This window comes from Mesoplodon bidens (genome assembly GCF_964165515.1).
Source record: "Mesoplodon bidens genome assembly, contig: HAP1_SCAFFOLD_297, whole genome shotgun sequence".
NCBI classification, from domain to species: domain Eukaryota; kingdom Metazoa; phylum Chordata; class Mammalia; order Artiodactyla; family Ziphiidae; genus Mesoplodon; species Mesoplodon bidens.
This window is the reverse complement of record NW_027671184.1, coordinates 77949-105650: the sequence shown is the minus strand read 5'-3', so window position 1 is coordinate 105650 and position 27702 is coordinate 77949. Positions and strand designations below refer to the sequence as shown.

Genomic DNA, 27702 nt, shown 5'->3' with positions numbered 1-27702 from the left:
TATAAATATTTGAGGGTAGCCTGCTGCAAGATTTTACTTGCAGTGTTTTAATGGAACCTATCTACACAATTCCTAATACACCGGAGAAGAAAGCTGCTAAGTAAACCTGAGGAATTGACGAGATCACACTTTTGTCTTTCAGGCATGTCCTTTTAGCCCTCCCAGGGTGACTGATAGCTCCTTGAGTATGGAGATCCTATATCTCTCATCACTTCAGCCAAGAAGGAAAGAAATCAACGGTAGAATGAGAGTGACTGGTGAGTACCTCAAATCAGCATACTTTGTTGAGTTGAAGAAAATTTATTATCATGTCAACTCTGGCCTTCTTATAAACTTCACTTGTCAAAAGAGTCCAATAGCTTGTTATCAGGGATCCAATTCCATAGGGATCTCCTGGGAGTGAAGTTCCTTTTAAAAATCCTGTGGGGACTTCCCTGGTGGTGCAATGGTTAAGGATCCGCCTGCCAGCACAGGGCACACAGGTTCGACCCCTGGTCTGGGGAGGTCCCACATGCTGCGGAGCAACTAAGTCAGTGTGCCACAACTCCTGAGCCCGTGCATCTACAGCCCGTACTCCACAACAAGAGACGCCACCTCAGTAAGAAGCCCATGCACCGCAATGAAGACCCAACGCAGCCATAAAAAAAAAAACACACACACACAAAAAAAACATCCTGGGAATATACTTTTCATTAAAAGAACAAAGTGTATGTCAGTCCTCATGGCTAAAGGGAAGAATCAGGTAGTAGCAGGTGGAAAGGTGGATTTGATTCTCAGTTTCTGGGTTCTGAATCTGAATTAATTATTGTCCTTACCTCAATGAGACAGAGAATTGTAACACAAATCGTCACTACTACAGGTACAGATACTGCCAAGATGAGTTTGTTGTTATAGTCATAACCTGGAACTTCTTTTGTGAGCTAAAGAAATATATCACAATTTTTAAAAACAAGGAGATAGAAGGGATGAAAACTTACGATTCTTAATCCTATTCTAAACGATAGCTAACTATTCTTAAACTACTATGAAACCCAATCCTTTCAGGCGAGTAGCTTGTATAAGAACAAGCCAAATTTAATGTTATTAGTCTTATCATTAGCATTTTCTTCTACAATTTATCTACAATTTATTTATCTTGTGTTATGTTCTTTTCGCGTCTACCCTAGGAATAGTGACACACGCTCTCAATGAGCAAAGTTGGAGATCACTGTCTTAGCCCGTTTCATGGCTGAAGATAAGATACTGACTAGGAGCCCGTGGTATTCCCGCTTGGGCACGTTAATGGCATGTCCTAAACTCAGTAAAAGTCCAAGTCCCATGTGTCAGGGGTTATCCTCACCTCACTTGACTCCTGCTCTTTCTGCTCACTCTGGGCTTCTGTGCTCTCACTGATATAGCTGTCAGCTTTCCACTGGTCCATATCCCATTCCGCTTTGGACACATTTACTTCTTGCTGCTTGCTGAGAAGCTTCATCAGGAGTCCTGTTCTAGAGATGAGGTTGGCACAGGCCAGCTGCACGTGGGTGTCCGAGCAGTCTATTTTCAAAGTCTGGATAACATGAGAAATGAGCCTTTGCACGTCATTGTTGGGGATGAGGGACCAGAGCTGCTGGTTTAGCTGAGTTTCAACTTGATCACCCGGGGATGCGAGCCCTGGGAAAGTGAAGCCTGTGGGCTTAGAGGATAATTCAGTGACCATGTTGTGGTGCTCCCATTGTGTTTTGTTGCTGTGTTGAACAGCTGGCATACTATTGCCTGCAGCAACAGTAGAATGTGCAGTGGAGACGTTCCTATGGCTAGTGTTTCCAGGGCCGGTTCCTCCTGGCAGAGTAGCGTTTCCTGTAGAAATAATTGCTTCAGAAACATTTTGTGCAGTATTGTTTTCTGAAGTAGTGTTTTCTGCAGAAGGGTCTGAAAGAGAAAATAATTCTGGAAAAGGATTTTCCTGAGAAGTCACTTCTCCTGAAGATGAAACAGCCTCTTGTGGAGGGGAATTTATGAGACTCCTCACGACAGAGAACAGAGGGCTTGCAAGCATCATTCTATCAAGTGAAGTTTTCTTTCTGAACTTTCGACTCCCTTTTTTCTTTCTTTTTGTTTCTTTTTGCAGTACATAGGCCTCTCACCATTGTGGCCTCTCCTGTTGCGGAGCACAGGCTCCGGACGCACAGGCTCAGCGGCCATGGCTCACGGGCCCAGCCGCTCCACGGCATGTGGGATCTTCCCGGACCAGGACACGAACCCGTGTCTCCTGCATCGGCAGGAGGACTCCCAACCACTGTGCCACCAGGGAACCCCCTCGATGCTTTTTGAGTTTTCTGTGGACCCGATGAGACCTAAGTTTATGCAAGATGTATTTTTTTTCCAGAATGTGAGATTAATTCGAAGTCCTTAATATTTCTAACTCTTGCCTTTGCATCTTCGAAAACATGAATAGCGTTGGATAAGTCTTTTGATTTGCTTTTAACCTCAGATGGGGATTTTGGCGGGATGGAGGCACAAAGCCTGCCCTTGAAGTACGGTTTCAGGGAAGAGGAGCCTGCGGCCTTGTGTTCCTTTATGAATGAAGACTGCATTGGAGGACTTTCCCACCAGCTTCCTGGGCCTCTGCACCATGAGGAGCTGTTTCAGCTTTCTTGGGGATGGCCTCCTGAGCTTTCATTCTTTGGCAGTGTTCACCACAGATGGCCGGGCATTCTGTTTCCTCCTGACGCTCTCATCTCCCACTGCTTTGAGGTGCATTTTCTGTATGCCCCTTGAGGACCTTGTTCACTCTCAGCAGCTTTTCCTCTATACTCTCCATCTTTGCTAGGCTGTCTTTCTGTGGTTGGGCAGCTTCTAATTTCTTTTGAAAGATGTAGTGTGTAATCATGGCACTTAAATGGTTGGAACGCGTACACGTGGCAGGTTTTTCTTCCTTTTTAACCTCATCAATTTTTTCTTGAGTTTCTGCATCTAACAAATTTTCCACAAAATGGAGTTCCCTCACTTGTTTTTATTAGTTGAATTGTTGGGTACAGGTTTAACAGAAGGGCTCCTTGTATTGTTTTTCAAAAGGCCCCGTGGCATATCTCCATCTTGTGTATTTGAAAAAAGAAGTTGAATGAATGGTAATAATGTTGATTCCACATCTCCTAGATTTCCCTCTGAGATATAAGGCAGTATGTAACTTAGTGCACTGATAATATCACTTTTATTATTAGAGTCCAGCTGCTCATTCATGAAGCCTGACAGGCTGACAGCACTGTTAGGTGAGGACATCCTCTCTGACGCAATAGTCCGCTCGGTGCTGTTGTTCTTCTTCTGGGCTTGTAACACCTTCATCAACGATCCTCCTGCATTCTCTATAGATGTTTCTTCATCTGTCAAAAGAGAAGGGACTGTTTTTGATCATTGAAGACTGATGGGACAGCCTTTTGTCAGTCCACAGCCAAAGAAATTAGGAATCAGTCAAAGTTTGAGTGCCACTTAGGAGAAAAAGAAACCCACACTTAAGCCTATGACTGGCAACAACAAAATGTGAGAAAGGTCTCTCTTGAAAAGGGGGCTATCTACTCAGAAAATTCTGTAGCGTGAAATATAGGAACTATATTCAGGATTACTCCACTGGTTCCCAGGGGCCAGTACTCAAGAAAAGCCAAGGCTGCAAGACAAATATTCCCCTAATCAGCTGGACTCTCTGCAGATCTACTGTGACTCCTCACATTCATATACCCCATCCTGTCCTGCCTCAAAGGCACAGGAGTGTGAGGCTTCCTCTCTCCACCTCTTCAGTGTGCTTGTGTTCTTGCTGCTATCACAGATCTCCACGACAACCACCGCCGCTAACAGGTCGTCATCTGGACATGTCCTTCTCCAACTACCCACTGAGTCCTTTGCTTAGTCCCTGCTTCTATATATCCCAGTCCCCATAACAGAAGGCTCTATACAGAAAAAAACACTATGTCCGCCCTGGCTCTTTGCTAAACTTTGGGCAGGGATCTCGGGTATAAGTTTAGAGATTTGCCAGATTGTATGCCCATGTGGAATGTTCAACAAGTCAATGGAATAATACTTGAGGCCCTAAAATGTAGACGGGAAAAAGCAACTTCTGTCAGATGGCTACTTTGCTTTCAATTCATTTTACTTCTAATATTTCCAGCTCTACTTGGGGAACCATCCAAATCTTCTGACTGTGTGAAGGTAATGTGTACCATTGTGTAGCTGGGCTTGTCGTCCAAAAGGATTAAAAGTATTTTTGGTGAGGGTCAAAGGAGGAGGGAAGGGTCATGAGAAAGGAGGAGCAGAGGCTAGCAGAGAGCCCCAAACTGGGCACAGGAGATCGGGGCACTAGGGTCATAGCACTTAACACCTCTGATCTTCTTTTTCCTCACCTGTAAAAGGAGAGTAAAAATGCCTTTTCTGCCCACTTCTGGGGGAGAAGGGAGTAATATAATTAGTAAAAAAAATGTTTCGGGGAGTTCCCAGGTGGTCTAGTGGTTAGGACCCGGCACTTTCCCTGCTGTGGACCGGGTTCAATCCCTGGTGGGAGAATTAAGATCCCACCAGGTTTGTGGCCAAAGGGAAAAAAAAAACTGTGTTGAAAAATCAGCAATATTGTCTTTATATAAGTGGCAAAGTGTTATTATTTATGATGTGCTCTAGATCACTGAAAGAGACCTGTATTCAAGCTACCTGGTTATGAAAGCACATTTTGGAAGTCATCAAGTTAGTGCCCATAAATCTAATGTATAGAAAAATAGTTGAAAGCCCCTGAGTGTTTTGTGGATAGAAAAACTTGAGATTCAGAGCAAGTTCAGAGCTGGACAGTCAAAGAAATAACTAGCTCTCCCATGCATTAGAAGGGCTTGGTAGCAGCTTCTGGTTATGGAACCAGAAACTCTCAGGCTCCAGATAGGACATAAAACAGCATCACTTGTACTCTTTATAAAATTGCAGAAACAAACCAAATAAACAAAAATATATTTACACCTGTCTTATAAAACAAAGGGTACTTGAGACCTAATGTATATAAAATCAGTTTACAAACTGTGATGTACTATGTGAATAAGTTGTCATTTGCAGAGAGGGAAGCATAGGATATGTGGCCATTAATGTGAATTCCCTTCCCCCTTCCATTCCTTTCTCTGGTTCCTTTATATATGCAGATCAGTTACATTATGAAGCTAATAATGTAACTGAGCTATCATTAGCTTAATAATGTAACCAAGAATCTGATTTTTAGCAAGGGGGTAATTCTTAGAAATTTAGGGAGCTGGAACTCTAAATGAATGTATTAAAATAATGTAATTACATCATTAGTTTTAAAATGTATCATCCTTGATTAAAAATAAAAAATTAAATTAAAAATTAAAAATGTATTATCCCGCAATTGAGACTCACCACAACGTGTGACGTCCCTCAGGCGTTCACTGTCACAACGCAGCTTGACTGTCTCACAGACAACCTCAATAGTATTTTTAAATTGGCAGAGGCAGCAGGCCCTACGGCTGGGTAAGATCCTATAAATGGAAACACAGGTAATTAAATTCGTGGTAAAAGAGTTACCTGAGTAGGTAGAAGAGGTAGGCCAAGGCCACCACAGACCAGTGCAAAAAGGAGTTCTTGGGGCATATGGACTATAGAACTGGATAGGGGCCGGTTGGCCAATTGCTGTCCTTGACTGTTGGAAATAAATATAGAGGAGGAGAGAGGTGCCCAACAGAAGGATTAGGATGGCAGTAGGTATGATATGCCTAGAAAAAAGGGAATAGCGATTAGAATTGGGTGACACTGAACTGTAGTTTAATTCAGAAGTATCTCCTTCCAACCCGAAAGCCTCACTTTGGGTTGAGAGTACACAGGAAGAAGGCAGACTTCTAAGAAGAGTATGAATAAGACCGCACATTCTGGAGTCACTTTCTCAGTTCCTATTTGTGAGGAGTAATATATTAGAAATTATTCTAGTAATAAAAAAGCATCATGTGGCTAAACAATAACAGAGATCGCATTGACCAAATCTGGACAAAAGGAACATTCCAAAGAATAACATTATCATTATAATAAGGTATAACGTAGTTAATTGAAAAAAAAGCACATGAGTTCATAATGATACTCCAAATGAAAAGTGGGGGAGCTCTTCTTTATAGAATAATGTCAGCTAATAAATGCAAAAGGAAGGATAGAATTAGGAAAGTGTTATTTTGCAACTATCAATGTAATAATCGATTCAGTCAAGGATTATCATTGATGCACAGTTGGGTGAAGAGTTGTTTGAAAGTAGGATCTTCACTGATCCCAAGGATCACCCCACATATTATTTATCAATTACCAAGGGGAAAAATAACTTTACAATGGAGAGATATGGAATAGACCACCTTAACCAAGTGATCAAACTTAGCAATGGGCCACCTCAAGTGATGAAGTATGAAGAATACATGACCTATATAGTATTCTTCCCCAAAATGTTTACTTTGAATCTAATGAGGAAACAGACAGATACAGGTTGTGGGGCAATTTACAAGACAACTGGCTTAGACTCTTCAAAAAACCCAATGTCATAAAAGACCAAAAAAAAAATACTAGGGAAAAATTCTAGATTAACGGAAACACAGACATGACATGCAATGCCTAATCTTTAATTGGATCCTGAATCAAAACAAAACAGACTTAAAGAATGTTATTGGCTTCTGGCCAAGATGAAGTACAAGGGCCAACTTAACCTACCACCTGAAACAAGGAAAAAATCAGATGGAACATAATGAAACAACAGTTTTCAAGAAACTGAACCTCAGGCAATAAATTTCAGTGATTCCCAAGGAGATGGGAAATAAATGAAGTGATCCCTATAATTGCCCTTACTTCTCTGAGAGAGTATTCACGTCATGGTACAGGGAAGAGAAGTCCAGACAGAGACTAGTGGGCTCCCTGACAGATGAAATGGAGATAAGAGTCTGGGAGAACCAAGGTAACTAGAGTTCACAAAGCAGAGTATCAGAGAGAAAAGAAGTGCACAGACAGAGAACTCTGGAGATATGCAGAGGGAGCTCTTGAGAATTCAACAAAGTATTGGTCAGTACATTTGTGTGAGGAATAACTTGATGCCAGGAAAAGAACCACATGAAAGGATTAATAAGAAGAACAACTGGATATCACACAGGGTTGTAGGAATAGTACCTGTTCCTACAAGTCAGACTGGAAAACCTCATGATACTCAGAAAGGACTTGTCTCAGTAGTTGCAAATAATGAGCTCCAGACTAAAGGCTACTTGGACTCCTACCCAACGAAACTTAAAAGCTATACCTAAAAGAATACAATTGTTTTGAGTAACCTAATTTCACCCAAAACAAAGCCCAGGCATTTTACAGGAATATAAATATACACAGCACACAATAAACTAAAACTCACAATGTCTGTGATCATATGATAAATTGCCAAGCATGCAAAGAAGTAGGAAAATATGACCCATACTGAGGAGAAAAGGCAATCAATCAACAATAACCCATAATCTATACAGATGTTAGAATTGGCAGAAAAGAACTTTTAAAAAGATATTATACATGAAGAAAAGTTATTATAACTGTATTTCATATGTTAAAACACCCAGACTAAACACTGAAAATGTTAAGTACAGGCATGGATAATGTAAAACAGACCTAAACTGAGCTTCTAGAGATTAAAAACAATGTCTAAATGAAAAAGATATTGCAGGAGGTTAAAGGCTAATTAGACACGGCAGAAGGTCAGTGAACATTAAGGCATAGCAACAGAAACTATCCAAAATGAAACAAAAGGAGTAACAAAACAACAACAAAATGAATAGAGCCTCAGTGACTTGTGCAACAACTTCAAGTGGCCTAATACATGTGTACTTAGAGTCCATGAAGGAGAGGAGAAATATAAAAATTTGAAGAAATAATAGCCAAAAATTTTCCAAATTGGTAAACACTATAAACCCACAAAGTCAAGAAGATCAATGAACTTTAAGCATAAGAAACATGGACAAAACTACACCAAGGCACAGAAAATAATCGAATTGCTCAAAACCAGCAATAAAGAGAAGAATTTAAAAGGAGCCAGAGGAAAAAAATTATACACTACATACAGAGGAACAAAGATAACAATGACAGCAGAATTCTTGCTTGAAAAATCGTAAACGAGAACTCAGTGGAATAACATCTTTAAAGTAGTGAATTGAATTCTATCAAGCTAGAATTTTATACCCAGATCTGTCAAAACAAAAGCAAAATAAAGACTATCTCAGACATACAGAAGCTGAAAGAATTCATTGCTAGTAGACTTTCACAATAAGAAATGTTAAAAGAAGTATTTTTAAGCAGAAGGAAAATGACACCAGATTGGAATATGGATCTACATAAAAGATTAAGAATACTGGCTACATACAACAATGAAGACCCAATTCAACCAAAAATAAATAAACAAATTAAGAAAAGAAGGGAAAAATCATATAATCACTGCAGTAGATGCAGGAAAAGAATGAAAACATCTAACATACATTCCTGATTAAAGAAAAAAAAACAGCCCTCAGTAGACTAGGAATGGAAGGAGACTTCCTCAACTTGATAAATGACTTCTACAAAAAACCTAACATCATACTTAATGGTGAAGGACAAAGTACTTTCTCACCAGGATCAGGAACAAGGCAAGGATATCTGGTCTCATTGCTTATATTTGACATTGCACTGAAGGTTCTAGCCAGTGCAATAGGGCAACAAAAAGAAAAGACATATTGAGAATGGAAAGGAAGAGGTAAAACTATCTTTATTTGCAGATAACATGATTATGTAGAAAACCTGATAGAAGCTACGAAAATGCTACTGGAACTAATAAATGAGTCTATCAAGTTTGCAGGGTACAAGATCAACATACCAAAAGATGAATTTGTCTCAACAAACAATCAGAGATCCAAGTTTTAAAATGCTACTTATAAAAGAATCCAACATATAAAATACTTAGAATAAATCTGACAAAAGACTTGCACACTGAAAACTGTAAAATATTGCCGGGGGAAATTAAGAAAGACCTAAATAAATGGAGAGATATAAAGTATTCATGGATCAGAAGATTCAATATTGTTGAGACATCAATTCTCCCCAAATCGATTTATACATCAAAACCCCAGTAGGCTTTTCTATAGACATTGACAAGCTAATTCTAAAATTCATATGGAAATAAAATTTAGAATAACTAAAACAACTTTGAGAAGGAACAAAGTTGAAGAACTAACAGTAACTGATTTCAAGGATTATGAAGCTACACCTTCAAGACATTGTGATAGTAGTGTAAAGATAGGCAAAAAGACCAAAGGAACAGAATACAAAGTTCTGAAGTACAGAGATGTGGAGAACTGACTTTCAGGTTCAAAGGCATTTCAGTGGAGAAATGATAGTCTTTTCAACAACTGATGCTGGAACAACTGAATATCCAGGTGCAAAAAGAAAAAAAAAAGAACTTCCATCTAAACCATATACAGAAGTGAACTCAAATTGGTTCAAAGATCTAAATGTAAAACATAAAACTATAAAACGTCTAGAACAAAACAGGTGAAAAATTTTATGACCTTGAGTTCGGCAAGATTTCTTAGATACAACACCAAAAGCATAATGCATAAAAGAAAAAAATAGATAAATTAGACACCATCGAAATTAAGAATTTCTGCCCTGCAAAAGACACTCCTGAGTGAACGAAAAGATGAGTCACAGAATGGGAGAAAATACCTAGCAACTTACCTATTGGATAAAGGACTAATTTCCAGAATATATAAAGAACTCTTAAAACTCCAGAAACATATAGATAAAAGATTCAAAGATATACAGATGGAAAATAAGCATATGAAAAGATGTTTGACATGATTAATCATTAGGGATGCTACAGTGAGATACAACTACACACCTATTAAACTATCTAAAATTAAAAATACTGAGCATAGCAAATGTTGGCCGCAACGTGAAGAAAATGCAGCTCTCATAGACTGCTGGTAGAGATGTAAAATGATCAAACCACCATGGAAAATAGGTATTTTTTAAAAACTTAAACATACACTTACCAATGATGCAGCCATTCTACAGGCAGGCATTTACCCAGGAGAAATGGAAGTAAACATCCATACAAGACTTGTACACAAATATTCATAGCAACTTTATCTGTAATAGACAAAGACTCAAACAACTCAAATGTCCATCAATGGTCAATACATAAATGGTGGTACATCCATATAAAGGAATGCTATTCAGCAATAAACAGAAATGAATTGCTGATATATACCACAATATGGATGAAGATTAAAATAATCATGTTGGGTTAGAAGCCAGTTAGAAAAAAGTATACACTGCATGATTCCATTTACATAAAATTCTAGAAAATGCAAACAGAAAGCAGATCAATGGTTGCATGGCGATTGGGAAGTGCAAGGAACGATGGGAAGGAAGAATTACAAAGAGACATTAAGAAAATTTCTGAGATGATGGACATTTTGATTTTTGTGATGTCTTCATGGTGTGTATGTATGTGTGTGTGTGAACACAGATTATTGCATGTCAATTCTACCTCAAAAAGCTGTTAAAAGAAATGATATTATATAAGAGAGACAATTGGGGAAATTTGAATAGCAACACTTTATTAGGTAATATTATTGTGTAGGAATTTAATTTCTTCAATACTTTGTATTAACAGTATCGTCGTTACACAGGGAAATAGTTTTTAATATCCAGAGAGGAGGGCATCTAGCTGACAAGAGAGGGATCGCAATTGTGGCAGATGCTGTGGGATGCTGAGGAAGATGAGGCTAGAGCAGTGACCAATGCGTGACGGCACGGTGAAAACAGTCATTTGTCAGGTGATCTGACAAAGACGGTTGGAACAGACTGCTAAATGCAGGGCCGTTTCCGCATACTAATCTCACGCAATCCCCTCAACTAGCCTTGGCGTAACAGAAAGTTTCTAGTAGCTTGCCATATTGGAGGGGGGATGGCACAATTTAAGGTGCAGTAGTTTGTGTAATAAACTGTCACAATAGGGTCCTACAGAAATAGTTTCTTAAACCGCAAAAAAATAAAACTTGACCCTTCCCTCACAACGTATATGAAAATTAACTCAAAATGAATCATAGACCTAAATGTAGCTATACAACGTCTGGAAGAAAACGTAGGAGAAAATCTTTGTGATTTTGGGTTAGACAGTGGGGTCTCAGAGAAAGATTTCTTAGATTAAGACGCAAAAAAGCAGAAACCATCTAAGAAAAATTGCTAAGGGACTTCCCTGGTGGTTAAGACTCCAAGTTCCCAATGCTGGGGGCCCGGGTTCGATCCCTGGTCAGGGAACTAGGTCCCACATGCATGCCTCAACTATGAGTTCGCATGCCAGATCTAAGAAGCCCATGAGCCGCAACTAAGGGGCCCATCTGCTGCAACTAAGACCCAGCACAACCAAATAAATAAATTAAATAAATATGAAAAATTAAGAAAAATTGCTAAATTAGAGTTCATCAAAAATTTAACACTTCTAGTTTTCAGAGACGCTTTAATATAATGAAGATAAGTCACAATCTGGGAGAAGATATTTACTAAACACATATCTGAGAGCAAGGACTTTTTCCATTGCTTTTTATATAAAGCACTCTTAATTCTCAATACAAATATCCAATTAAAAATGGATTTGAACAGACACTTCATTTAAAAAGATATTTGCACATGAATAGACACTCAACATCATCAGCTATTACAGAAATGCAAAATGTGGCAAAACCCACGAGATTCAACTATACACCTACCAGAAAGGCTAAAATGTTTTTTAAAAAACAAATATAAGGATCAGGTGAAGATGTAGAGCATCTGCAACTCTCATAGACTGCTTGTGGGAAAGCAACATGGCACAGGCACTTTAGAAAACAGTTCAGCAGTTTCTTAAAAAGTTCAATAGGCACTTAGCATATGATGAAGCAATCCCACCCTGAGGTATTTTACCCCAAAGAAATGAAAACATATGCTCACACAAGACATATGTTCACACACACATGTGAGTGTTTTCAGAGGCTTTGTTCATAATAGCCAAAAAACAAGAAGAAACTCAAATGTGCATGAAACAATGAATGCGTAAACAAACTGCGTATCCACACAACTAGAATACTGCTCAGCGCTCAAAAGGAATGAGCTACTGACAGGTGCAACAAAACAGATGAATCTCCAAAGAGACTGGCTAAGTGAAACAAGACAAAAACAAAAAGCTACATACCACATGATTTCACTTATCAAATATTCTGGAAAAGGCAACATTATATGGACAAAAATCAGATTGGTGGTTGCCAGGGGCTGGTAGTGACAGGAGGATGGATTGACTACAGAGGGACAGGAGGGGTCTTTTGGGAGTGCAGAAGTTTTCTTTACCTCAAATGTGGTGGTGGCTATAGAACTATACGTTTGTCAAAACACATCACACTGTATATTTAAAAAGAGTGAATTTTGTTACATGAAAATTATACATAAATAAACCTGACTTAAGAAGATAATCAAACAAACCTAAAAATACAATTGAGTGAAAATCAATGTAAGAAAAATCAACTTACAGTGTTTCCAATTCAAGGGTCACCATGAGGATGCTTTCAATTGCTGTAAGTGACACTTGTGCTGCTCCCATGTCTCTGAAGGAGAAGCCCAAACATGTATGATATAAAACCCAAAGACAAAATTTCTAAACTGAAGAAGATACTTAACATGTGATTACTTCCACTTTGGCTTCTTACTTGCCATAGATGATAATTCCAAAGAGCTCTTTCGGAAGAAATTTAAATTTGCATCATCAAATTAATGACCTTGGTGCTGAACAGTACAATCATTTTCTATTATCCTCACTTCTCATTTTCAATTGCATCTACCTCTTTGGATCACTCTTTTTTTAAAAAAATAATGTACTCCTTATTCCTTTTTGCTTTCTTGGATAAATACTATTCCTATATGCATCTTCATGTTCCATATCTATATGTGTTCTTTAACACTGTTCTCATCCTCTGCTGGCTCTCTTACCCATATATATTCTTTCTTAATCCTTTTCTTTGCCAATAACTCTTATTTTCAATAACCCAGTTAAAATCTAAATTATGACTGTTTAGCCAAAGTACTCAATTTTTGACGAAAGTAAAAAGGAGCAGAAATTATCTCATGAGCCATGAAACTGTTACAATAATTACAAATAGTTTAATGCTGGCACTTTAAAAAGACAAGAATCTTCAACTGTTGGCAAAGGATTACGATTGAGAATTCTGAAAAATGGAATGGAATTAAAATTATCTGCATTTTCAATTACTTCCATGAAAGTTTTTATTCATTTTTTTTGGTATGGAACTTGAAGGTTAAAAAAATCATTTTCTGTCTTTACCTATATATCACCCTTAGAATCTGTAAAGCACTCTTTCACTGGGAACTACCCAGGTCTCTAGATGATAAAGTGGAGAAGAGAAACAAACAAACAAACAATAAAATAGAAAAAAAGTGGCTAGCAAAGAAAAAATATGCCAGAGTACTTTTCACGTTAAAAACCCTTGAAGTGACTATGCTGGTAGGAAGCCCTTGCTCTGTAAAAAAGTACTATTTCTAGTGTCTTCCATAATTCAAGGTGTTTTTCTTTCATCTCTACAAATTTTGAAAAATTTCAAGATTTAAACTACTCAGCTAAAGACAAAAATAAGGCTAATTCCTTAGTTCTGGAGCCAAAGAAGAGATAAATCCAAGAGCAACTGGTGAAAGCAATACTCTCATCACATAGTCCCGTGTGTATTCTTGTGCCATAGCCTTTGTTACTGTGTATGTAATCAACTGTTTACTTGTCACTCTCCTAGATTGTCAGCAACTGGAGAGCAGGGACCGCACTTTATTGTCATTATTATTCCTGTGCCTGACATAGTGCCTAATATTTACTAGGCATTTAATAAATGTTTGCTGAATAAATAAATAACATTTTATTTATATATCAATAAAATAAACAAATTAATTTTGGGGAACAAAATTTTATTCCAAAATGTTGGAATAGATTTTCTTCATAGTTCTTTCTTTCTTTCTTTTTTTTCCCCTTAGTTCTTTAAAACAAATAAGGGGGAAAAAAAACAGAAAAGAAACAGGAAGAAAGAAGAGAATATCTGACTTTAGGTTAACTCTACTCAAGAATTATTAGTGTACTTTTGCAGAATATTATAAAGATAATTATCAAAACTAATATCTTTTGGGTTGCCATGCATATGTGATCAGCATTTAACATTTCATCCTCACAGTAACCTTATGTGATATATATATTACACAATTGTACAAATGAGGAAACTGAGGCACAGAGAAGTTACATAACTTGTCTTAAGTCATCAAGCTCGTAAGAAGCAGAGCTGGAATTTGAACTCAGTTCTAACTCTAAAGCCTGTGTTTAACCTGAATGAAAAAAAAGGGTTTTTTTTTTTTTTTGACACATCTGTTACTTTAACCTTAATTTTGACAGCACTAAATATAGAAATACATTTTCAAACTTCATCTACCCATCTGGGAAAGCCTCTATGAGAATTATATTTTCTCTTTCTATTTATTTATTTATTTATTTCTCTTTTTATTTATTTTTTCCTTAATCATCTCTCGTGATAAATATTTAATCAGCCTACGGCCATTGAGACTTTATAGATTTTTTTAAAAAATTGCAGGAAAATCAGTAAAAATGATGGAGGAAGGACATCTGAAAATTCATCCCTGCATAGAAGCAACAATAACAACAACAACAAAACTGGCAAAAATGGTCAGAATCAACTTCTTCTGAACTCTGGAAACTTAACCAACATGCTGGCAGTAAATGGGGGAGCAATTTATTCAAGGAAAACAAATTAATTTCTGTAAGAACAACGAGATCTGTGTTGCTTTAACTTGCCCTCGACCTTTGGTCTCCATGCCAGTGGTAGCCTTGAAAAACAGCCCACATCCCTGGTACCAGAATGAGCAGCATGGACTGGGAGGTCCTTCAAAGCCTCATTCCCAAAGAACTGTCATTGTTTTACATGTCTGGTGGTCCCCTGGAAGACCTCACTTGAAAGGCTTGCCTTTGACCTGACTGAGGGCTGTCTAGTGAGAAAAGCCTCTGCTCAGGTGGCATTTCTGGAAAACATTTTCAAGCAAATATTTTAACATGGCGGTGGCATGAGGCAATGGATAACAGTTTGGGGCAAAAAACAACCCAACCGCAAAGCTTTAAAAGAAAAGCTGAGGAATGAGATGTCCACAGACACTTTGAAATATTCCAATGTATTCCTGGGAAACTGGAAGACCACAAGACATATTCCTGGGCATCTAGGAAAATAACTGTTAGCATTAATAAATGAGTTCAGCAAGGTTGTAGGATATAATATCAATATTATTTCTACACACCAGCAATGAGTAATCGAAAAATGGAATTTAGAAAACAATTCCATGTGGAACAGCATCAATACAAATATAATACTTAGGGGAAAATATTACCAAGTAAGTGCAAGATTCACACTGAAAAGTACAAAACTGTTGAAAGAAATTGAAGAAGATCTAAATAAGTATAAAGACATGCTGGATTCATGGACTGGAAGATAATCTTATTAAAATTTCACTACTTCCCAAATCGACCTACGGTTCCATTGCAATTCCTATCAAAATCCCAGCTGACTTCTTTCCAGAAATTGCCAAGCTGTTTCTAAAATTCCTATGGCAATTCAAGGAAACAGAATAACCAAAACAATGTCAGTAAAGAACAAAGTGGGTGGACTCACACATCCTGGTTTCAAAACTCAGTTCAAAGCTACTGCAATCACAGTGTGGTACTGGAATAAGAACAGACATGGAAATCAATGGAACAGAATTGACAATATAGAAATAAACCCTCATATTTATGGTCTATTGATTTTCAACAAGGGTGCCAAAACAATTCAATGTGGAAAGAACAGTCTTTTCAAATGATGCTGGGACAACTGTACATCCACACACAAAATAATGAAGCTTCACACCGTATATGAAAATTAACTCCAAATGGATCAAATATCCAAATGTAAATGCTAAGGCTATAAAACTCTTAGAAGAAAACACAGGAGTAAATCTTTATGACCTTGCTTTAGAGAACAGTTTCTTCGATATGATACCAGAAGCACAAACAACCAAAGGAAAAATAGATGAATTGGATTTTATAAAATCTAAAAAGTTTGTGCTTCAAAGGACACTATCGAGAAAGTGAATAAACATATAGAATGGGAGAAAATACTACAGATGGGAAGAATAAGATGCAGTTGGGAGAAGAAAAGTATAGTAGTTGCTAGGTGTGACAATCTCAAAATTTTGACCTATTACAAATAAAACAGCCACCCTGAATCACCCCAAAGGGCAGACCCAAGTTATTTTTGCTTTTAGTGTTTATGCCTTTCTAAATCTGAGAAGCTGCCAGGATTCTAGTACATAGCAAAAAGTGAGGACAACACCCTCAAGTGTGTAAGCTTTTGTGTGTACATAGCTATGTAAAGGAAACCAATGCTAGCTGACTGGGGGAGCATTAGGGCGGCTCTGTGACCGCAGCTCAATTTGCCTTCATAGTGTGGCCACACCTCCCACACTGATATTCTCAACAATGGGGTAAATAATTCAATAGGGATAAGGCTTTGATTTTCCTCTTATTCTCTCTTCGTGCTTATGTTTTTGGTACAATATTGATGTACCACGGACAAGCCAGCATGTGAATGTGCTCTGTCTGCTCAAGTTATATATAGCCTTTCTACATTGTAGAGTCCTTCAGTTTCTAAAATCATGGAGCTTGTATTGTTAGATACAATGAAGTGACTAAAAGAATTTTTAAAAATAAGCCATCAGTCTGGACGTGCATAGGTGAATGAAGGAGAAACACTTTACAGTCAGAGAAAAAAAGCATACTTAACATTTAGGATTATCAACCACTGCCGGTTTTCCATAGTATATTTCATTCCTGATTTTATCTGAAAGAGATATGATTACTACCACCATTCAAAAAGTGGTACTTTATTAATAAGATCTTGGCTCATTTTTGAGGGAGATTTCGGATTTAAAATAGACTACCACACTGCTAACTACTTCACCTGATATTTCTCAATAACATAGAGGCTTCATTCAAGAAACCTACTGACTTATAATTACCTGACACCCGGTGATGAATCAAGGATTTGTGGGGCCTGAACCTCATCTACTTTGGGAAATCCTATCTAATAAAAACAGGCAAAGTTATAAATCGAAAAATCGCTAGGACCCCTCTCAAGACCTTGGAAGTGACCTATGCAAGTGAGGAGCCCTGAAGCCTAAGGTTCATTGAATTCATGATAAATCCACCTCAGCTGGGGCCCTTTTCCAAACTTATTTAATGCAGGCAACTTATAAACACCCCAGTAATATGTCATTATAGGTAGTAAAATGATTTAGCTCGAGGGTGGCATCTTCCCTTGGTGGCTTGCCTTTGGTAAGAGATGCAATAAAGTTTAGATCTCACCATGGCAAATGTTTCCTAAAGCAAATTAGCTTTGTCTATTAGAAAGACTTAGTCCAAAACAAAGACTTACTCTACTGTGACAATCTTTTGAAAGTAACTGTGAATGAGTTTTCGGAGTACAGTACTAATTTATTTACAACACCAGGTAGTTCTGATTCTTTCACTACCTTTTTCTGTCATTTAAGAGGAGCACAAATTCCAAAGGAACAAGTTGGTGCCTCTTCCATTACAAATCTTTTCTAACCTACCACCCATTTTCTACTTCATCACACCCCTCCCTCTCCTTGTTACCCTGCTGCATAGATGCTAGAATGGCTCTCATATATGTTTTCCCATCAACATCCATATTTCTCCTTCCAGTATGAAAGCTTCTTGGGGACAAAGTCCCTGCCCTATGCGTCTTTGTATCCCCAGCACTTAGTACAGTGTTCACAGACAGTGGGCAAGGCACTCAGTGAATGTTTTGGAATGAATTCATTAATTTTTAAACTGTGATTTATTTATTTATTTCCACAATGTATTGTCCTGTGTTGCCTACATAACTATAGTGAAACTCTGATTCTTATAAGGAACTCTTGGTGTTCTAGGATGTTTAGGAAAGGTGGTGAGTTTAAGACGTTGTACTGACGCTACTAAAACCTCCTGGTGAAGGGACCTCACGAGCCTGCTCTCCGGTGTGCTAACAGAAGAAAAACCGACCCTTGGTGCTCTCTCCCCAAGGTAGGCGTCAGCAAACTAACAAGGGAAAGGAAGGAGGCCGCTAAAGATAGGCATCTGCAGGAATTGTTAATCCAGCTCCAGACACAGCCTCAACACCTTCATTAACCCAAAATGTGGGAACTGTGTGAAACTGGATTTCTGAACCACAAGACAGGTAAGAGAGTCTTTTCCAAAGCCAGGTGTAGAAGAGCTCTTTACCTTGAGTCTAAAATCGCCTTCGGGCCATTGAACGTACCCACTATCATTTCCTTGTGTCATGAGAAATCATAGAAGTTTTGAGCTGAAGGGGTGTAAAACCCACACTTCTTATTGAAGAGTAGTCAGCAAAGAAAACATATTGAATTAGGCCACAGCAAAGTATTTTCTTTATATTTTTCACACTACAGCTGAACACAAACAACGTCTTTTTCCATACCTGAAAGGTTCCTATTGGCCACAGATAATTCACTTCAGCAATATATGCTTTTTTGAAAAATAATGTTCTGGGTGGCTGGGGAGAGCCCTGTGGTGGGTGTTCAGGAATTCTTTCTGCTTTACCATTTAAAAGAGCTAATGATGGGTGGGGAAGCACCCACACCCACTGAACCACACCCTGCTAAACTTAGTTCTCTGCAGCTCTGTGTTGCATACATTTTAAGCAGTTAGGAACTTTGCACATGAAAAGGAATCAAAGTGAAATTCAAAAGTGGAACTTCCTGGACCATTCGCATAATGGAGAGGCATCCGTGGGATTCCATGACAATGCTAATCTGAGTGTTTTTCTTTGGTGCCTTTAATTGACCATGCCAAAGATCAGTACTATGGAAAGCAGAGCCTTTCATATATATGAGTTAAACAAGTCTCTTGGCCTCTTTGTACCTTAGTTGCCTCATTTGAAAAAAATAATCAATGGCTCTCAAGACATACTTTCCAGAATTCATACTGGGCTTACTTACACCCAGCTAACAAATAACTGCACGATTGTTTTTACACACAGTTGTTTACATGTATTCATCTTCTATTTCACTTACAACTTGTGTAAAAACTGCATTCCATGCCAGGCCTGAAACGTTCCAAAGCTCAGTTCTGGGAGTAAATTGCAACCAAGATTTCTACAAAAAAAGACACAAGCAAAAGAATTAGAAAAATAGATATTCTTTCAGAACATTTATCCTTTGGCAAGAATTCTAATTTATATATGATGAAACATAACATCACTACTCCCTCCATACACTAAAGAAATCTCACTGTGGGAGATATTATGATTAATACTTTCATGATTATATATGTGCTGCATTAGATACCAAATACTAAATGCTCATTAAATACTTGTGTTAAGTGATCTTTATTTCTCTAGCTAGGCAGCACTACTGACACTTTGGGCTGGATAATTCTTTGCTGTGGGAGGCTCTCCTGTACACTGTTGGATGTTTAGTAGCATCTCTGGTCTCTGTCCACTAGATGCCAGTAGCATATACAGTTCTGACAAGCAAAACTGTCTCCAGACACTACCAAATGTCACCTGTGTGCACAATCACCCTGGGTGAGAACCACTGCTCTTGATACTGGCTGATGTTGGGTGCTCAGCACGGTCCTGCTCTGTGCTGGATCTGTCACCTCGGGATACAATGGAGACTGAGCTACAACTTCCGTAAGGAGCTCTGGAGGCTGAGATGGGGGCTTCTGCTGGACTGGAGAAGGTTCAACCTCTTTAGTGACCTGTGGATTTATGGGAAGTGCCAGAGCCAGAGATTTAACAGTGACATTGTACAAGTGTGACTGCTGAGCTTCATTTACCCCATGATGAACACATGGTCAAACTACAACCTCCTTAAGTGTCTCCAAAGGCCGGGCGAGGGCCTCCTGAGGACTGGAAGTTTCTAGTTCCTCAGGGGCCTCTGAAGGCTGAGATGGAGCCCCCTGCGGAAGTGGAGGTGGTTCTACCTCTTCAGTGGGCTCTGCATGCTGAGCCTGGGCCTCTGCCTGGGGTGAAAAAGATTCAACGTCCTCAGGGGTCTGTGGATGCTGAGCAGGGGCCTCTTGATGAGGTAAAGATTCAGCCTCCTCAGTGAGCTCTGGAATACGAGTTTGGGCCTCCTGCTGGGATGCAGAAATATCTCATCCTCATCAGAAGACACCCTGTCGTGTAGCTTTTGGGCCATGTGTTCCTTGCGTGTGGCGCTGAGAGGCCTACACATACCCCTAAGCCAAAGTGGCCGCCTTCTCCCGAAAAAGCCCTCCTAGAACACAGAAAGGGAAATATTAATTCTGCATCTCCCCTGCTTTCTCTGGCCACAGTACTTTATCCTCCTCACATCTACCTGACTCTCACTTTCCCCTGAGCTTCTCTTACGCAGCAGAAATCAAAAAAAGCCCCTTGGAGGAAAACACACACAGTTAGTGTTACATGTCACTTTTCATCTCTCTCAAAATGTGCTATCTGTGCTTTCATTAGGACTAAATGGGGACCTCAGTCCATAATCACAATGAGCAAAATCACCACAGACCCGGGATCATGAAAATCATTGCATGCATGCTGGCCTTCCAGAAGTTCTCTGTGTCTGTCCAAAATGGACCCCAAGTGTCTCTGGAGAGACATTTGTATGTGGCTTAGCATGGAGCATAGGCAGTATTTTCAGCCCCGTTCACCTTTCTTTGCCCTTGGCCAACTGCCCTCGTGCAGTGAAAACACTGCACAACGGCACTGGGCAGAAACTTGTTACTCCCTTAGACGCGCTTCACACCAGTTTGCTTCGGACTTAGTCGCACATGCAGCATTTGCTGGGGGTGTGGGTGTGGGGAGAAGGTGATTTTATTTTCCTGGCTGCTCTATCCTATAAGTTGAATCTCACCAAGTAAACACCTGAACCCAACGAGCAAAGTCATCTATAGCTCTCTGACTTTCACTCTGCAGGCTGTCACTCAGGTGTCAGTGAATTGTGGAATCCGTTTAAAGGCCATGACCAGCAGGGAAGCACAAAATACTCTTTTCGAATACAAATAGAAGAGAAAAAAATCACAGTGCACAATAAGTTTGTTTCAGAAACTACTTATGTCCATATAGTATGTGTCTACTCAACTGTGACATAAAACGTAGCTCACAGCCCAAGCACAGTGTGTGATCAGTGGAGAAGTCCTCAGTGGAAAGGGACCATCTTCTTCTTGGTAATCACTAGCAGTATGACCATGGGGCAAGATAGTTTCCCTTTCTCTTTCTCCAGTTCCTTATTACAAAAGGGAGAGACAAACTAGTGTCTAAAGTTTCTCCCGGTTAAAATCCTATGAGGTTTGGATAAAGGGAATAGAGACTAGGGGCCTGAAAAACAGTAGGATGAGTAGGGAAGTTTTCTTGCCACTTTCCAGGAGGGACTCATATGTTCTACCTTTCGTCAGCTTTGAGTGAGGCCAGCCCCTAAATCCCCAACCATGTGGCCCTCCCTACCCCAGAGCCTCCTAGAAGGCCTCTGGCCTGGCCTGATGCCTGGGAGCCAGGCATCAGCCCAGCAGGAACAGGTACAACCAAAACCTCTCCCCGTCCACCCTCTTTCCTTAAAGGACTAGTGAGAGCAGATGAATGTGTGCCAGTCCTGTTCTAACTCAGCCTGGGCTGGGGAGCTAATTCTGCTGATAAATAAACTAGGGTAAACCATTAGGGTAATTAAGCGTTCTTCCTGCCTTTGGTGAGGAAACTGAAATAGATGAGTTCTAAGTTCTCCTCTAGTTGTAAAATTCTGCTTTCAAAGACCAATATTTACCTTCTGCTTCTTTTTCTATCTTCCTCTTTTGCAATTCTATGAGAAGAAATCTGTTTTGAAAGAAAACAGGATCATGATTATCCACTACAACTATTTCCAAATCCTTATTCATTCCTTTTTACTTTAAATCTTATCTATCCAGTAAGATGATAACTCTTTCAAGGAAAGGAATTCTACCCTGTTTAAGAATCCTTTGACTCTTCCACAGTACCTAACAGGGTCTTCAATGCAGCTGGCGATATATTTTATTGACTGTTTTAGATAATGTTCAACAGATAATTCCTAATAAAATCTCTTAGAAGTAGGAAAAGAAAATAAAAGTATCTGGCAGAAACCTAAGCATTGTTTTAAAGTCAAGAACAAGAGTAGGATGCCCAATCATTACTGCTACTATTGAGCATTGTGGAGGAGGTCTTACTCAGTACGATAAGAAAAACAAAGTATTGGAAAGAAGAGACAAACATATCTGAATATGAAACAAGGGGCCCAAAAAAATCAACTGAAATTTTATTGGAAGTAACATGAGTAAGATGGCTCCATACAAAATCAAGAGATCAACATATTAGCCTCAATAGCTTTCCCATATACCACAAATAAGTAACTAAAAAACAGAAGAAACCTCCCATTTACTATATCAATAAAAATGCATAAAGCACCTAGGAATAAATTTAGCCACAAATTTGTAAGACCTATGTGATGAAAATATTAAAACTTTTTTGAAGGACATTAAGAAGTACTTACATGGCATGAGATACCATCCTCCTAGAATGTTGTAAAGAGGTCAATTCTCTTCAAATGAAACTAAAAATTCAATGCAATCCATTTTATAGCCAAAATAATTTTTAAATAAAACCTGGCCAGCTGACATTTGGTAGAGAATATATGTAAGAATAGTTATGAAATGTATGCAAAAGAAGGTCAAAGAGTAGGACCTTGCCCTACCAGATATAAAATATGTTATAGAGCAACTGGAATTAAGCAGTGTGATGTTAGTACTGGTACAGGACAAGATAACTGGATCACAGAACAGCATCCAGATGAAGATAGCATATTAGACCAGGGAAGAAAGAATAAACCATTCAGTGAAAGATTTGAAAAGAATCAGATCTTCATGTAGGGGGAAAAAGTTAGACCCCCTACCTCAACCACACGAACAAACAAATACAACAAATTCTGGACAGATTATAAAAGTACTTGAAGAAAATATTAGAGATGATTTTTACGTCACGAGGTGACAAAGGCCTGGCTAACAAAACCCACCCCACAAGAGCCATGAGGAGACGACAGGCAGATATGGTGGCAGACTGTCAACACACCTCCTACTCTTCACAGCCCTTGCCCCCTTTTCCCCTGGACTGTTTGTCTTCTTCTTGTTGACTTATAAAAGTCTTGGGAGTTCCCTGGTGGTCCAGCGGTTAGGGCGTGGCTCTTTCACTGCTGTGGCCCAAGGTTCAATCCCTTGTCAAGGGACTAAGATCCTGCAAGCTGCACAGCATGGCCAAACCCCACCACTTCGAAACAAACAAACAAAAACTCTTTATGGTAAAGAAATACTGGCTTTCATTGAATTTCAGTGTTTCGAATATTTCCAGTGTTTTTGTCTCTAAGGAGACAAGACAAAAGAGTGGAGGAGGGAGCACCAGCTTTGCAGTCGGGTGAAACTGCCTTCTGCTTTTGGTTTGGCCGCTGGGGCCTTACACTGATCTCCTTCATCTATGAGGGGGGGATAGTAATATTATCCTCACAGGACTGTGGGCTTTAAATCAGACAATATATGGAAAACTCTTCATCTTACGCTTGGCATGAATCAGTGCTAAGCTGGTGTCACAGACAAGATGGTGGAATATATCAAAGGCTCTGCTTGTGGCATCAGCCTCTGCAGGCTCTTTCCCACCAGAAGATTATAGAAATATTACTTTTATTTTCTTCTAATACCTTTATGTGGTCTTTTTTCACATTTATGGATATATGTTTATTTAACATGAAACATGGGGATCTGCTATTTACCCCCCCAAATAGTTAGGCAGCTATTCTATCACCATTTATTCATTTTCTTCCGCTGATTGCAATATTAAAACATGACATTTCAAAAGTCTTAAGAACACAGGGGTCTATTGCTGGACTCTATCCTACTTCAAATAAATATTCGGTTGCATTATTCCTCACTGTGGAATTGACATAACGCCTCATCTCTCTTCCGCTGAACACCATTATTGTCTACCATAGGAAGAACACTGCATGGCCCCTGTCCTCCAAAAGCTTATCGTATATGTGGGGAGAGGAAATAATGGTTAGGACTCCTCACTTTCACTGCTGAGGGAACAGGTCCAATCCCTGCTTGGGGAACTAAGATCACACAGGCCCAAACAAAACTAAACAAAACAAACCAAACACAAGAAGTTAAAAACAATAAAAAGGGGACTTTACAGAAATTCTAAAAATGCCAAAGGCCATATGCCACCTGAGATGTAGAGGGTACAGTCTGGGCAATGGCCAATGACTAGCAAGCTAGTCCCCAGCCTCCTAGGCTCAGAAATCACACTCTTCCTCACCAAGCGAGAACTGACGTCTTCCTGTTGTGGCAGTCTCACTTTAGCAATATCACAGGATGGATCAAACATCAGAATGCCAAATTATTACTTGACAATGAGAAATACATCTGTTCTACACACAGGGCATCTGTGTCTACACAATCAGAGAATTACCTTCTGTGGGGACAGGCCTCCGTGGCACACTAAAGCACAATCACAGAATCGAAGGCCACTTGGTGACAACAGAATTAGAAAAGGAATCAGCTGAATCCAGAATTTAATGGGAAGGCCTGAGGTAACTGGATCCATCCATCTCCTCAACAGGCAGCCTGGCTAGTGGGCCTGACTCTTCAGTTATGCTGCCTAAGGTGCCATCTCTACTCTTGGGCAATGTGAGGATGGGCACTGCCCATGTTGGTCTCTCCTCACCTTTTCTATGCTTTCACTAGTGACCAACCCTCCTGCAGATAGACACATTTCTCTTTAGAAGTTAGTACATCATGCCAGGTTTGATTCAAGTGTGATAGGCCAGGAAGCCATTGGCCCTTACACGTCTCTGCTCAGCTCCATGATGTGCTAACCTTGGTGGCTCTCTCCTGGGGGGCTGCCTTTCAAAAAACTGCTTACCACTTTTGTGAGTTCTGAGGGGAGGGGACTGCTTTGCTCTGGCCCCTAAGAAATGGTGACAAACCTCACAGGACTAGGATCAGGAGGGCTGGAGTATTCAGGGAAGGCTTTACAGAGAAAGATATCTGAACTTGAGTTGGCTTTTCAGAGATTCATAGGAGTTCCACAGGCAAAGCAAAATAAAGGAATTTTCGATGGACAAAGGCACAGACAAAAGTAGGAATGGGTATGGTGTAACTAGCGTATAGTGAGGAGCTGCTTTGGCTGGAATGGAGGGCTGCCATTACAGGAGAAAAGATAACTAAAGTAATGTGGAGTGGTAGGGTAGAATCAAGACTGTCAGCCTATTAAAATCACTCTTTTAATGTTAGCAACTGCCTGCTGGGAAAAGTATTAAACCACTATGTAACTGAACAAAAGGTAAACAGGCTAGCTCCACGAATAGGCTACTATAAATATTTGAGGGTAGCCTGCTGCAAGATTTTACTTGCAGTGTTTTAATGGAACCTATCTACACAATTCCTAATACACCAGAGAAGAAAGCTGCTAAGTAAACCTGAGGAATTGACGAGATCACACTTGTGTCTTTTAGGCATGTCCTATTAGCCCTCCCAGGGTGACTGATAGCTCCTTGAGTATGGAGATCCTATATCTCTCATCACTTCAGCCAAGAAGGAAAGAAATAAACGGTAGAATGAGAGTGACTGGTGAGTACCTCAAATCAGCATACTTTGTTGAGTTGAAGAAAATTTATTATCATGTCAACTCTGGCCTTCTTATAAACTTCACTTGTCAAAAGAGTCCAATAGCTTGTTATCAGGGATCCAATTCCATAGGGATCTCCTGGGAGTGAAGTTCCTTTAGAAAGTCCTGTGGGGACTTCCCTGGTGGTGCAATGGTTAAGGATCCGCCTGCCAGCACAGGGCACACAGGTTCGATCCCTGGTCTGGGGAGGTCCCACATGCTGCAGAGCAACTAAGTCAGTGTGCCACAACTCCTGAGCCCGTGCATCTACAGCCCTTACTCCACAACAAGAGACGCCACCTCAGTAAGAAGCCCATGCACCGCAATGAAGACCCAACGCAGCCAAAAAAAAAAAAAAACCACACACACACAAAAACATCCTGGGAATATACTTTTCATTAAAAGAACAAAGTGTATGTCAGTCCTCATGGCTAAAGGGAAGAATCAAGTAGTAGCAGGTGGAAAGGTGGATTTGATTCTCAGTTTCTGGGTTCTCAATCTGAATTAATTATTGTCCTTCCCTCACTGAGACAGAAAATTGTAACACAAATCGTCACTACTACAGGTACAGAACTGCCAAGATGAGTTAGTTGTTATAGTCATAACCTGGAACTTCTTTTGTGAGCTAAAGAAATATATCACAATTTTTAAAAACAAGGAGATAGAAGGGATGAAAACTTACGATTCTTAATCCTACTCTAAACGATAGCTAACTATTCTTAAACTACTATGAAACCCAATCCTTTCAGGCGAGTAGCTTCTATAAGAACAAGCCAAATTTAATATTAGTCTTATCATTAGCATTTTCTTCTACAATTTATCTACAATTTATTTATCTTGTGTTATGTCCTTTTCGCGTCTACCCTAGGAATAGTGACACACGCTCTCAATGAGCAAAGTTGGAGATCACTGTCTTAGCCCGTTTCATGGCTGAAGATAAGATACTGACTAGGAGCCCGTGGTATTCCCGCTTGGGCACGTTAATGGCATGTCCTAAACTCAGTAAAAGTCCAAGTCCCATGTGTCAGGGGTTATCCTCACCTCACTTGACTCCTGCTCTTTCTGCTCACTCTGGGCTTCTGTGCTCTCACTGATATAGCTGTCAGCTTTCCACTGGTCCATATCCCATTCCGCTTTGGACACATTTACTTCTTGCTGCTTGCTGAGAAGCTTCATCAGGAGGCCTGTTCTAGAGATGAGGTTGGCACAGGCCAGCTGCACGTGGGTGTCCGAGCAGTCTATTTTCAAAGTCTGGATAACATGAGAAATGAGCCTTTGCACGTCATTGTTGGGGATGAGGGACCAGAGCTGCTGGTTTAGCTGAGTTTCAACTGGATCACCCGGGGATGCGAGCCCTGGGAAAGTGAAGCCTGTGGGCTTAGAGGATAATTCAGTGACCATGTTGTGGTGCTCCCATTGTGTTTTGTTGGTGTGTTGGACAGCTGGCATACTGTTGTCTGCAGCAACAGTAGAATGTGCAGTGGAGACGTTCCTATGGCTAGTGTTTCCAGGGCCCGTTCGTCCTGGCAGAGTAGCGTTTCCTGTAGAAATAATTGCTCCAGAAACATTTTGTGCAGTATTGTTTACTGAAGTAGTGTTTTCTGCAGAAGGGTCTGAAAGAGAAGAAGTCACTTCTCCTGAAGACGAAACAGCCTCTCGTGGAGGGGAATTTATGAGACTCCTCACGACAGGGAATGGAGGGCTTGCAAGCATCATTCTATCAAGTGAACTTTTCTTTCTGAACTTTCGACTCCCTTTTTTTTTTTTTTTTGCGGTACACAGGCCTCTCACCGTTGTGGCCTCTTCCATTGCGGAGCACAGGCTCCGGATGCGCAGGCTCAGCAGCCATGGCTCACGGGCC

The 27702-nt window shown here is 39.8% G+C and overlaps 1 protein-coding gene across 1 annotated transcript; it reads right to left on the bottom strand.

Moving 5' to 3' along the window:
• Window positions 1-2985: 2985 nt before the first annotated feature.
• On the bottom strand, window positions 2986-27702 carry LOC308611711 (uncharacterized protein; the record flags this gene model as incomplete). The annotated part of the gene is made up of 6 exons (XM_081260391.1): window positions 26883-27702; window positions 21940-21989; window positions 19216-19296; window positions 13182-13253; window positions 5383-5501; window positions 2986-3362 (listed from the first exon to the last, which is right to left on the bottom strand). Exons 1-6 carry the CDS (start codon window positions 27648-27650, stop codon window positions 2986-2988), a joined length of 1467 nt encoding a protein of 488 aa, XP_081116517.1. The 5' UTR covers window positions 27651-27702.